The sequence below is a fragment of the Hakea prostrata genome, chromosome 4 (assembly GCF_041222555.1).
Source record: "Hakea prostrata isolate BN-2017 chromosome 4, UWA_Hpros_2, whole genome shotgun sequence".
In the NCBI taxonomy this organism is placed as follows: Eukaryota; Viridiplantae; Streptophyta; class Magnoliopsida; order Proteales; family Proteaceae; genus Hakea; species Hakea prostrata.
The window spans coordinates 11,323,152-11,336,650 of NC_142603.1; the positions used below are offsets into that span (position 1 = coordinate 11,323,152).

Genomic DNA, 13,499 nt, shown 5'->3' on the forward strand with positions numbered 1-13,499 from the left:
GTACTCATTACTACTAGTAGATGACTATAAATATTCGGGCGTTGCTCTTACTACTGTTGTTGACGATCCTAGGGGTGATAGCGGTAATGTCACAAACCTTATGATGTCCTTAATCATCAATCTTACCACTATCATATTCAAATGTCTTACAGCTATCATATTCCAATGTTGCTTTTGCATCAAATTTCTCAACAGTTTCCATCTTATGATGTCCTTATTCCTTAACTATCACTCTTACCTTGATCTCCTTAACGTTGCATTTTTCCACCATCACTCTTCTCAAAAAACTCCATGTCTCCATTTCAGCCTCCTTGAAAGGTTCCTTGGGAGGATACCCTGACCCTTTGGATCTTTGGCTGTGTAGCCTTTATGGAGAACATGGGTTGCTTGATAATGTTATCACAACCATTAATGCCTTGTGGAGTGCAGACAACATCTTGGGAAAGAGATGAGAAAAACAGAAGGTAACTAGAAATGTGTAAAATGGTATTTTCAAGTTAAGACCTAATAATTCTAATCTTCCCTATTACAGAAGGTACAATGTAGGCTATGCAGCCCTTTTTTTAGGGATGAATAAAGAATTCATTAACCAAAAGGAGAGGGGGGGGACAACAAGAAAGCAAAGACTACAGCCTAATGAAACCAACAAGGTCCATGGCAAAAATCAAAACAAAGAAAAAGGCACTAAATGTCACACCCTACTTGGCGGTATTGAGCCAACCCAACCACTAGCTGTGTGATCCACAAACACAAGATTGCAAGAGATGTATCCATAACCATAACATCAAGATGCAATACAATAATCAAGAGCATTAATAACTATTGACTAGTCACAAGAAATATGCAAAAGCAAATTAAATATTGTAACTACATCCTTTTAAAATTAAATATTCAAACACTTGGTCCCAAATAGGCGTCTCAATCTCAAAAATGAAACAATAATCCTAGAAAACATCATTAAGCTCCATAGCACAGTCATGGCACACGCAGGATCCGTCATACAGTTGCTCGTAGCACTTTGTGGTTTTTCCATCTTATACACGGCACACCTCTTCCTGAGATGTGCCTCCAACTCAATAGGTCTGTCATAACCTACATAATCATCTAAATAGAGCTCCCAAATAGGGGTGAGTTCTAGTCCAAAAAATTCGTGAGGAAACAACATGAATGTCAAGATGCAAAATGAAATGAGGCTTACTAGTATGATTGTCTTTATTTAGGTAAACACACTTTAAGACTCAGTAGCCTCCTCTGGATAGGTCCACACTCGTATCCATATCATCATCATCCTAATCATGACCAGGGGTATAGGGTAAGTCACCACTCTCTCACCACGACCAGGGTTAGGGGTGTTCAGTCCATCTCGTCAAAACATAAATGCACAACCACTAGTCAAAGATTGGAGCATGATAGGAAAATACCTAGCCATTCAGAGGTCCTCTACTTGTCATATTACTTATGGCAACAATACATTTCCTCAAGTATGCCACTCTTGTTGATGCAATATCCTTCCTATTCAAGGAATGTTCATCCTCACAGCTTTCAACTGTTCGATGGAATCCGGCAACCTTATGGTCCGTCCATATAATACATTAAATGGCACTTTGTGTCCCCACATAGCTCTCAACCGTCTATTGGGCGCCCCACAAGCCTAATCTTACACCATATACAACCTGACCATGAATAATACATCGAAAGTACACTATGTATCCTTACGGCTCTCAACCATCTAGTGGACGCCCACAAGTCACCTACCTCTACCATGGGTGATTCGGTTTCAATACACTTGTCGAAAGGGTGGTAACATGTCGGGTTGTCCTAACCATGCATCTAATGATACACAGAGATACATGCATAATTATGTTTACATGAGATGCATGAGTTAGGAGCAATGACATAACCCACAATCCCAATATGTCATAACCTAGCCCAACATGCTTTCATACAAGTATAAAGAATACAAATAGTAAAGCAATTAAAGAAACATCTACCCATTATGACCCCAACGTATGCATGTCCCAAACAGCATCCTAGAATATACCAACATATCATAATCATGAACTTGAAAGCAACTGAAAAGTAAGAACAGCAATCCCTAAGTTTAGCAAACAGTCCCCTCACCTAAACAGCATTCCAAAACCCAGAATTGAAATCCGAACTTCACGAAAAAGATGTCCACAATCTTCCAAGAACTCCTATTATCATGTAGGTTAAGTTAGATTTTAGATTGGAAACAAAATTGACCGAAAACAGGACTTAGTTCCTTGACAACAAGATGGTTGGTTGCCTAGGGACTAGGCAATCGCTTGGCAATCAACTGCTCCTAGTTGACCGCCATAGTTGCTGAACAACAACCAGTCTGAAATTCAAACCTTCCTAACACAAACTTTAGGGGGCTTTGGCCTATTCTTAGGCATGAATTCTGACTTAAGCCATGTCCCAACACCCACAAAACATCCAAGCAACAAACTCAAACCTAGATCTATAAATCCAATCAATATTTGAAGAAGAATGGCCTGCTCAAGAAAATTCAGCACTTGGGAAGAGATCTCTCATCCCTCTTGCTGGATCTGATCAGAGATGATCGGAAAGTATGGGTTCTCCAACCAGACCTGAATTCCCCAAATCAAGCCTTCAATAATAGCAGCCATCCCACCCAAGAATTAAACAGGATTAAATAGGATTGAAGGAAAAGCAGAGCTTACCTTCAAGACTGATGATCAGACTAAGATCCAGGATTTCCACCGCAACTACAATGTTTTCCTTCCCCCAAAACTTGCCTCTTACTTTCTCTAGAACAGTTCACAGCCTATGAGGGAATAACAACAAAAATTAGGGTTTAACCAACAAATATGGGCTTAGGGTTCATTAAACCCTGGTTTTACCAAAACCATGGGAAAAAATTCGATCGAAATGGTCGAAATTTTGACCGAAATGCATGCAAAATTCAAAATCGAAACGAAATACAGGTATAGGCACGAAATGTATCCTGTATCGTTTCGTATCGACCAATATTTCGGTCAATACGAGTCGATATTTTGGCCCGATACCACATCGGGCCGAAATGATACCTGTGTAGGCTTTAAAATATCCAAATTGACCCAGTTTTCGACATTTCGACGCTATTTCGACCTAGAGCCATATCGCCAGAGCCATATCGACCTCCTTTTGAATTTTTTGCTGATTTCTCTTGTTTTCATCCCCTTCTACACCTAATTTCTAGTATTCCATTTCCATCAAACACTTGATTTGCTCCTCCATTTGTGCATTTTCTCAAATCTTGCAAGTTGAGTAACCAACTTCCTCATTTTTTTATTTTTGTTTCATTTGTGCCTTAAATCATGTTAGATTGCTTCCAAATTTATATATGTTTACTTTAGAGTGTTGATCTATGAACTTGTAGTGTCAAAATTATTCTTTGATTCTTCCTACTATTTTTTTATTTTTCTGTTATTAAAAATTATTTACTAAATTATGTATATTGCTAAAAATGTATATGTATAGTACATGTATAAGCTTCAAATGAATGTATGTGAGAGTTGAGACACCATTTGTGCATTTGAGGCTCGAAATTGAGTTTTCAAGAATCAGGAAAAAAGTATCCAGTTTTGGTCGAAATTTCGACCGAAACCTCGAAATTTCGACCTTTTCCAAGGTCAAAATGTTAATATCGATCGAAATTTCTTCCTTGACCAAAACTACACAATCAATCAGGTCCCCCAGGTGGTCGGTTGCCATCCGACCACCTAGTACCAACCGCCCCATGTTTTTAGTGAATAAACAAGATGGATGGTCTGGGGTGGTTCCAAAGAAGAGAGGGAACTTCTAAAAATCACCAAATCTCATACCTGGACTTGGTGGGTATCATCCAACCTCAACTTCTGGAAGCTGGCAATCCATCTTCCCATCTTGTCCGAGTGTGAGTCCTTCCTTCTATCAAATTCCGATATGGCGGCAAAACCTTGATCTCCAACATCCAAATCCACCGATTTAGATTCCAATCCCATGGTCTCTAGCTAGATGGACCACAACTTCATAGCACTGGATCTACAAGTCCTCAGACCTACAATTAGGGTTTCAAGTTAGCATCTTGTAGGATATGACACTAAAAGCCTAAACCAAAGAGCCCAAATAAACTTAGGAACAAAGCTAGTTTTTCCTATTTTTCTTCTTCTTCTTCCTACTAAAAGACTTGAGATCAAAATGAAGCCTTCGTCAAGGTGGTGGCACCCTTTAGTAGAACGGTTGCTTCTCTTGTGATCCCGAAGAGGAGGATAAGGGGCATCAGAGTCAAACGAACCCCCCGGCACAGTATTGTCATCCGCTATCATCGAAACAGGATCAAGATCTGAATCCTGGACTGCAACTAAAGGGGATATAAGGATGGATCAAGCCCAGAAGAAGGCTTTGGGTAGAAATTTGGGCTGGAACAAGGCTGGATAGGGGGAGGGTAAGGGAAGGGGCTGTGGAGACAAGCAAGTGGAGCCGAGGATAGGAGCAAGACTAGGGGTATAAGAGCTGAGCCAAACATGAGGAGAAGAGAGTAAAGGTGTTGGTCCATTGAAGGATGGATTGGGACGCACCCTTAGAAAGCCCACCAAGGGAGGTTAAGAGATGGGCCTGGACGTGACGGATAAAGGGATTATGGCTTGGCCCAAGAGAGGAGCTGAGTGGGTGAATCAAGAAGAGGGAGTCAAAAGGGTTCGAAATAGATAAGAGGCTGGGGCCCGCAAAGGGAGTAACCGAGGCAGGGGAGGCAATTTCCAAATTGGCAAAAGTGGGGAAAACTTGCAGCGGAAAAGGTGCAAGGGAATGAGAAGAAGAGGAAGAGGGTGGTGGGGCGCGGAGGCTGGAAAAACTGGTACAGACGAGATCGAAGAGAGATAATCAAGGTGGTATAATGCAGCCCTTGATTGGATTTCCGACCAGGGCAGCAAGCAACCGGGATCCACTAAAGAGAACCAGTTTTATCTATTATCAAAGAAGACAGTTTATGAAGGTTTAGTATGATTATGCGTTTGCTGTGATTGTAACTTTGCGGTTAGGCATGACAAAGTAAGGTGAAAAACTGATAGAAGCTTGGGATAATTGGACAACTCCTAACCATTAGGAGTTTGTTGAGTAAATTTAGGGGAAGGAAGGGGATATGGGGCTGTATCCTCTGAAGAGAGAAGAAATTCTAGTGAGGAAATGGGAATTGGTAAGGTTTTAATTTGGGGATGAATGACCCGAGGAATATTGCCTGCCTGGTACTCCCCATTGGAGTGTTGCCAGGCCTAGAATAGAGGGCTGCGTAACAGCTACAGGAGGTACCGGACCTGATAAATAATGGTGTCCACCTCCAGATGTTGACTCTCCCAGAAAGGAAATTGTAACAGCCTTCATGGCATTTAAAATAAATCAATTCGTCAAAACCCAACACTTTACTTTCTCTTGTCCACAGGGGGCTTTAAGTAAAGGCTTACAGCCATGTAATAAGTCTCTGTCTTGGACAGACTTTAGAAATAAAAGAGTCCTGAACAAACTCTAAGATAATATCCAACTAATCCTAACTACTAGGTTACCCCTTTTTAAGGAATTCTAAAACAAACAAAATAAAAACTGGCCTACCTTTTATAAAGGAATTCTAAAATAACTAAATAACCACCAGCCTACCTTTTTCAGAGGAACAATTAATAAAAACTATAAACTATAAAAAGGACTAGGCTAAAAAAGGGTATTGGGATTTTTGTAATCAATTCATGTACCCATGTTTAGGTACATAAAGTTGACTGATCACAAGGGAACCAAACCACAGAAAACTCATTTTCGTACTCAATTCATGTAATGATCCTTTCTTGTTTACACCAGTGGTATGAGATTTCAGATATCTCGAAGTCACCAAAACGAGATACAACTGCGAAATGAAGTCAGGAATTTCGGTGAAATCTCAAGGAAATTGCAAGAATTTGAGGGGGTTGTAATTGTAAATTATAACTGAGATTTGACTACTTCTGGCATATTCTACTTATGTCTTGTGTGTTTGTCAAGCACATTTTAATGAAGTTTTACTGTTTTCTTGATTATGGATTGAAAATTGCTTCTCATTTATGTCAATTTATACTTCAACCATATTTAGATTTGTGAAAATGCAACATTCAGTTCCGTCCGCAAACAACCGAGCATGTAGAATCAAGAAGGTCAATAGCGTTATTTTAGTTAAAAAAGAAAAAAAGTCTCAAATGTGTTTATTGGCCTTAAAATAAGCTTTCCACCAAAAACCAGGTCAAAATCAGCCTCAAAACCCACCAAAACCTGGCACAATCTTGTGCCAGGTTTTGCCAAAACTTTGATCAAAATTTCAAAACTTCGGTGTCTCAACCTGGTTCATACACTGAAGCAAAAGGAGTTTCCAGACCTTGTTTACACCTCACAGTTCTAACAGAATAGAGGATGTGTGCCACTTTGCATTTTCATGGGGTGTCTGTGCTTTAGGGAAAATCATTTGGATTGTCTCTGATGCTAACTCTAAGAATAATAAGAAATAAGGAAAACAAAGTATAGAGGACCATAGTTGAAGCAGTTCTTGAAATTGCAGCACATGTTCTTACCTGGATGCTTTTCGGTTAGAAGCACATGTATCTCTGATTGTAGGAAATTGCAGACCCGAATAGTAGGAAGAAGAAAAATTTCCTTCTGTTCCTGCAATGCAACTGGTTCTTGTACGTCTCCAGAATTAAAAGGTTTTATGACAGGTATACTTCTCCCAATGCTCTGAATCAGAAAATGAATATTTGTGGAAAGACCTCCTTCAAAACTGATAGAACAGTGTGCTGTACTTGAGGAATATTTCGCTGAGTCAACACCAAAGGTCTTTCTGAATTTGTAGTTTAGTTTATCAAATATTCCAAAGAGGCAAACAGCCTTTCCACCTTCCAAATCTTCAGACCATTCTACTGAAACCGGTCCTCCCAAATTTCCAAAGTTTTCTTTGACCGCAGGTCTAAAAGAACATAGGAAATTACCTGAAAGTTGGCACATAAAATTATCTAAAATTTCTCAGGAAAAGCAAGAATTCAGAAAAAAAATTAATGAAGTAACACTTCCTGGATTCTGATTAAAGCAAGACCCCACACATAATATAGAGCAAAAAAGGCATATACAATAGTACACAAACTGTAGAAGCACATGTAAATTTTGTTGAAAAACACACAACACTGATGGAATGTAAAGACCTACAGAAGGGCTAGGTCAACTCATAAACCAAAATAGCACTTTCGGTTGAGCTTCTGAAAGTTTTGCTTAATACCAATTCGTGGCTTTTTGACCCTGCAGAAGCCACTGTATGTAGTAGCTCTGGTAAACCACAAGGTGGTTACAGTCTTGCAAAGGTGAAGGTTCCACACTTCCACTAATGCAAGTAATAGTTTTCAAGGAGCCTAGGTTTCCACGCAGTTTCCCAAGGGATGGGGAATCACCTGCCTTATTCTACCGATAAGTTGGATGCCTTGGGACACCTAAATCCCCAGGTGGTTGGTTTTAGGTTTTACTTGAGCTTTTTCTCCTGTAGATAATGCTGTTTCTAGAATTTTTATGGGTTTGCATGCCAAAGTCTGTGAGAACCACAAAATCATGTTGAACAACCCCCCCCCCCCCAAAAAAAAAAAAAAAAAAAACAAACAAAACAAAACAAAACAAGACACAAACTTTATTAGTTCACTTGTCATGTTCACGTAGGTTTTTCGCCTCCCTCTAAATAATGTTGTTCATGACATAATGTTGTTGCTGTAATGCAGTGATGATGTTGCTAGATATAGCGGCAAACTAGCAATTTAGAGGCATAGAATCAATCTGCATTGTTGTTGTTGTTGTTGGTGGTGGTGGTGGTGGTGGTGGTGTGTAATGTTGTGTGCTTAATTGCTATCAAGGTTTAAAGTATTGATACTGGTTAGTGGTTACTGTACTGGTCAAGTATTTTAAGATACCTATCATATAGTATTGCAAAGAAATAAAATGATATCTACAACAATCAAAATGTGAAGGATAGCTTTGCAATTTTATCATAAGTGAGATAAGGATGACCAGAAAATTAGACTTTGTGCAATGTATAAGAAGCAAGGATGATAGAGCTCTTACAAAGGATGAGGACATCGTAGAGAATGGAAAGAACATTCCACAAGCACCTTAGTCAACCTCCATGGGTGACAGGCTGTGGAAAGCACCATGTATAGGGATTCCTCTTCACAAAGATGTTGTGCAAGGAGAAGCATATTCCCCACCTAATATTTGTAGATGATTTGTTGATTTTCGTGAAGGCAAACCAAGAATCAAACACGGCTAATATGAGAGATCGAGATGAGTTTGCAATTCTCTAGGCTGTGTCTCAATAGCGCTAAGTCCTCTATTATTTTAGGCAAGGTTTAAAGTATCCTAGGATACAATAGGAAACTAGCCGATACGTATCCATAATGCATACAACCGATACGATACATATCGATATGTCTCTCTATTGGATTGTACTAAAATACATGGCAAATATGATACAATACTCGAAACGAGACTATAGTGTTGATATCTCCTAAAAGCACCTAACCGATATGATAGTTGATACCGATACTTTAAACCTAACCTAGAATAGCAGACTGCAACTTTGGAATTAATGGGTTTCTCTGAAACTAAGCTCCTTATAAAGTGTCTTGGTGTTCCTTTGTTCTCAGGAACTCTCAGGAGGTGACTATATGGCCATCCTTGACATGGTGCAAAGGAGACTAGAAGGGTGGGAAGCCAAATTTCTTTCATATGAAGGAAGGCTTCAACTTTTGACTTAAGGTTGTTATATTTACTGAGGAGGAGTATTTGAACCACCAGGAAATGTGGTAATGAAGCTAGAATCCATCTTCTTAAACTTCTACGGACCGGAGCTTTGCTGGAAAGGAAGATCTACCTAATATCTTGAGATATGCTGGATCAAGGAAATAAACATGGCAGGCATACTCAGGCAGATTCAGGGGATTACTTTCAGAAATGATAGTATACAGGCTAATGACTAGAGGATACCTTAAATAGGCATTATATAGATACTGAAGCCTTCTCATAATTGTTCGTGGTACATATGAAGGAAAGTGCTAAAAATAGTCATGGAGGATGGGAAGGGAACATGCATGTGGGTGGATAATTGTTACCCTAAAGGAGTCCTAATCAAAAGATTTGGAAATAGAGAAAGATTTGATGAGGCTCCCAACAGATGGAGAAAATGAGAGGTTTTCCAGTGATGGGCACTGGAGGGGTTGTACAAGGAGATTGACAGTCTTGATGAACGTTTGGAGAGAGCTTTCTCTAGCAGACAGGCTAAGCAAGGACCATGCAGATTTAGTAGTATGAAAAAGGACAGCCACAGAACTCTTCACAACAATGTCAGCCAGGAAGTTCATTCAACAGAAAGCACAGAAGGTCAATTGTTGGAAAGCAATATGTTGCTAACAGTGTTCCTCAACAGTCTTTCACTGCCAGGAGGTGCTTTAGAGACACTTTACCAACTAGCGATAACTTCCTCAGAAGAAAGATAGCTAAACAGCAATGTTCTTGTCTATGTTGGGCAAGAATAGAGTGTGGGAATCGCATTTTTTCAAGTGCCCTTTCAGCACATAGATCGGGCGATGCATTTTTACTGAACCTACAAATGAGAGAATGGCTATGGCAAATGAGAGAGTGGCTATGGAAGGGACACCCATGGATAAAACACCAAATTGGAATAGTAGCTCAACAGGCTTTTTGTGCAACCATACAGCACCTTTGGAGGATGTTGAGGAAAAGAAAGGGGCTCTCTACATAGCTACTGGGAGAAATGTTGTCTTACTGTATAACTAAGTATTTGAAAGCCATGTTATGCGTGTAGGATATGTCTTAGGCGGCTTCTTGGGAGAGGTGTTATTGCCTTGAGAATGAAAAGAAAAAAATATGTTTGAAATTGTTATATGTTGACAGAGGGGGGGAAAAAACTGCTTCAATTTTATCATCTCCATATATGTATTTCATCCATCTAGCCACTTTCTACATTACTTCCACCTTTACAAGTCCTCTTAACCTTGGATAAGTAGTTGCTCTTCATTAGTGGAGAGAGGGATGATAGGCTGGACATTTGAGAATTGCTCTTGGACTAGGGAATTGTAGGTCGAAATTGGGATCTCAAACATGCATACACTTGATTGGTTAAGGTCTACACACACACAGGTCAAAGTTTGGATTTTGGGATCTGTATACAGTATACTCATTTCTTGATTAGCTTATTTTATACCTTTCTTTGAATTATGGCTGACCTTGAATGAGATGGAACATTGATTTAAGATGAGGGTTTGTCTCATCCTAATGTTTGCTCGAGGACTAGCAAACTCATAAGTTGGGGGTAGTTTGATAAGTTCATTTTGTGCATACTATTTTGAGTAATTAACTAGATACATTTTCATGTGTGCACAATCGTTTTGTATCATTTTACCCCAATATCGCATGCAAATGAGCATCAAATGCACTATTCTTGAATTCAAGTAACTTTGGTAATTCATATTTATCCTAGCAAATCCTAATTCAAATTTATTTATGTGCTTGTAGTGAATCACCTTAGTACTTGGACTCCTTCAACATCTAGGATTTGCTTAGAGCAATTAGTGGAGTTTGAAGGTTGACCAAAGAAGGGAAAAGGGGGGAAATCCTATTCAAAGAAGAAAAAGGGGAAAATCCCGTTTTTGAGTGTGCTCTGTCCAGTTTCAATCAAGTCTCTCATCGGATGGTCATCCGGTGTCCGATCGAGCTGATTTTTGGACTGGAGTTTCATGACTTCTTGATCTTCAAATCCAATGGTGGCATTGTGCATTTGAGCTCTTGAAATCAATGTGATTTATATGACATTTAGACAAGCGAATTTCTTGGTTGAGTCAACTTGGGAACTCAGAGTTTGTTTCAAACTATGTCAGAAATCATATCCCATGTAATCTAGGAAATCACTTTATTAAAGGGGAGCATACTCCAGCCATAAGTAACGTTTTCAGAAGGGTGGAGACGAATTTCACAGAGCAAGGAGCTACTTGAGACATTCAGAAGAGTATCAGAGGAGTATCACACAAGCTCCTGCCCAGGCTGGAGTTTTTCTTCCTCTAGAGTGATGTTTCCCTTAACTTCTTCTTCTTCTTCATCTTCTTATTCTTCTTCTTCTCTCATGATGTTCTAATCTTCCATTGCTAGAGTGTAATGGATCCTTACATGAATTAATTTATTGATTTCTCCCTTTAAAGCAATACAATCCTCTACTCTTCGCTTTCTTCAATTTTGTTCTGAATGTCTAAATGCCTGATCAACATTCATGAAATTCGTGGTATGTTTTCATACATGTAACAGTGGAGAATGCATGCTAGACCTAGGGTTAAAGAATGACAAATTACATCTAACACGTAATAAGTTAGACGGTTTATTCAACGTTGTTTAGGGATTATGTGTTTCATGCAATGATTGAATTGATCTTCTATGCGTAAAAGGTAAAAGGGATTTGGTGTGTTAGGGACCCTCAAGCGTAAAGAGGTGGGGTGATCTAATTTAGTAATCCTATCAACAAGAATAGAGAGTAAACTAATTGTATGAAGGGGAGGGATTAATAATTTATGACATGTTTGTTGAAGTTGAAACTCTAGTATTTTCGTTAATCAATTTGCTTGATATTTTCATTCATGATTTTGTTAGTATAATCCGTTCTAAATCTCAATTAATTCTCAATTTTGTTTGACTAGATAATTGAAAGTGTTTTTGAAGTTGGTACGTAATTTGACTCTTTTCGATCCTCGTGGGAACAAATCTCCTAGGCTACTACTGTTCACGTTACTGTAGCATGAACAGTAACTTCTGGTTGTGCAGCATCAATTTCCCCTTCTCTTAAAAAAAAAAATCTTGTCCTCTAGTTTCATGAAAAAAATTTGCCTCACGATTGGCACCATAAAAAAAAGGATTTTATAGGTTGTTGACTTGCTATAGCATTTTTCAGTCACAATCACTAAGAAAAGAAATTAAGGGAAAGCAAAAGGGAGGGAGGAGGAGACGTACGGGATAAAAAGATCTCAAGAGGGTGAAGAAAAGTAGGGAAGAGAGACAAGAAGGTTGCACAAACCACGGGATAGGGAAGAGATTTACCTATGTTTGGGCATTGATTTCAATTAATGGGGAGCGGATAGAGAAAAAAGAAGGATGAGATGATGGCGGAAGAAGGTGAAATCATAGAAGAATTAGTCTTGAAGAAGGGGAAGAGGGAGAAGAACACTCACAAGAAGCTTAAGCTTTACTTCATTTTTTATGTTCCATGCTCAATAAGCTTATTACAAGTGTTCAAATGATAAAATAGACATACTTCAATACGAAAACAACTATAATAGGACTCTTGCCAATTTAAAACTAACAAAAATTTGATCCTACTAGAACTCTTAGGAGTTTAGAACTAATTAAAACTGATCCTATATATCCTACCCAAATTAAAAATATGATTACATGAATATCCCAATAAATAAATAACAAAATCCTAAATTATCTCTAAAACTCCCATGAAAACAGTTCCCATAGGCAATTAGCAAAATAAGCAAGTGTATTGATCCCATCAATTTATCCTCTTTTTTTTTTTTGGGGGGGGGGGGGGGGGGGGGGGATTGCTTGGTGGGAGTGGGTTATTTTGGGTGGGGGTTATATGGATGGCTAATCAACCTACAATTGAATTCATAAGTAGAATAGAACTTGAACGCTTGCTGGACATAGGACTCCTAGCTATAGGAATTGGACACGTGGAACTTAAAATAGGACTAGGGCCTCTAAATTGTAGGGCTTCATAAATAGCCTAAGAATGAAGTAAAACATGATGAAGTGACCTCCTACAACTTAAATTGGTGCAGGATTAAATAATTGAACCTAAAAGACGGAAACTCAGTTTTAGGGTTAGGGTTCCTAGGATGGTTTCCCTAAAATTAAGGGTTTGCCCAGAATTTTCCAGCAAACAAACACCAAAATTCTACAGGTTGATTTAATGTAACAAGGAATATTCAGGAAAAGATATGGAAAGATTTATCCTAGGGTTGATTGGAAAGAAGAATGAGATAATTTAGATCAATATGGTAGGGTTGGAGATATCTCAAGTTAATATGGGATGGAAAGGATTATCAAAGTAGCTTGGGATGGTTAGGGGAGGTTGAAGGGATGATTAAAGGGATAAAACTAAAGAGGGGAGGTGACGTAAACCAGGGTCTTGGATAGACCTTCCAAGACCCTCTTTAATAAGAACCAGCACAAACTAGGGTATAAACCGTTGCTGTTTGGGTTAAAACCTCAGTGGACAGCAACTGTTTTTTACTCAAAATTCCCCGCCGATAAGGCTATTTTGCAGCCTAAGTCAGGGTTAAGATTATGGTAGTCTAGGGTTAATTCGGAGGGGGCTTAAGGGTTAGGTCAGGTTAGATCTAGGGCTAGAACTAATGAAAACTATTCTGTTTTAACAGAGG

The 13,499-nt window shown here is 39.0% G+C and overlaps 1 protein-coding gene across 3 annotated transcripts in view; it reads right to left on the minus strand.

The window, feature by feature from the left end:
* Positions 1-13,499, minus strand: part of LOC149017861 (vacuolar protein sorting-associated protein, putative (DUF1162)) — a 99,793-nt gene that overhangs the window by 37,602 nt on the left and 48,692 nt on the right. For all 3 annotated transcript variants that reach the window (XM_089152190.1, XM_089152191.1, XM_089152189.1), the window contains one exon: positions 6,591-7,004. In XM_089152190.1, the coding sequence (XP_089008316.1) occupies positions 6,591-7,004 (414 nt within the window). The remainder of the gene's footprint in view (positions 1-6,590; positions 7,005-13,499) is intronic.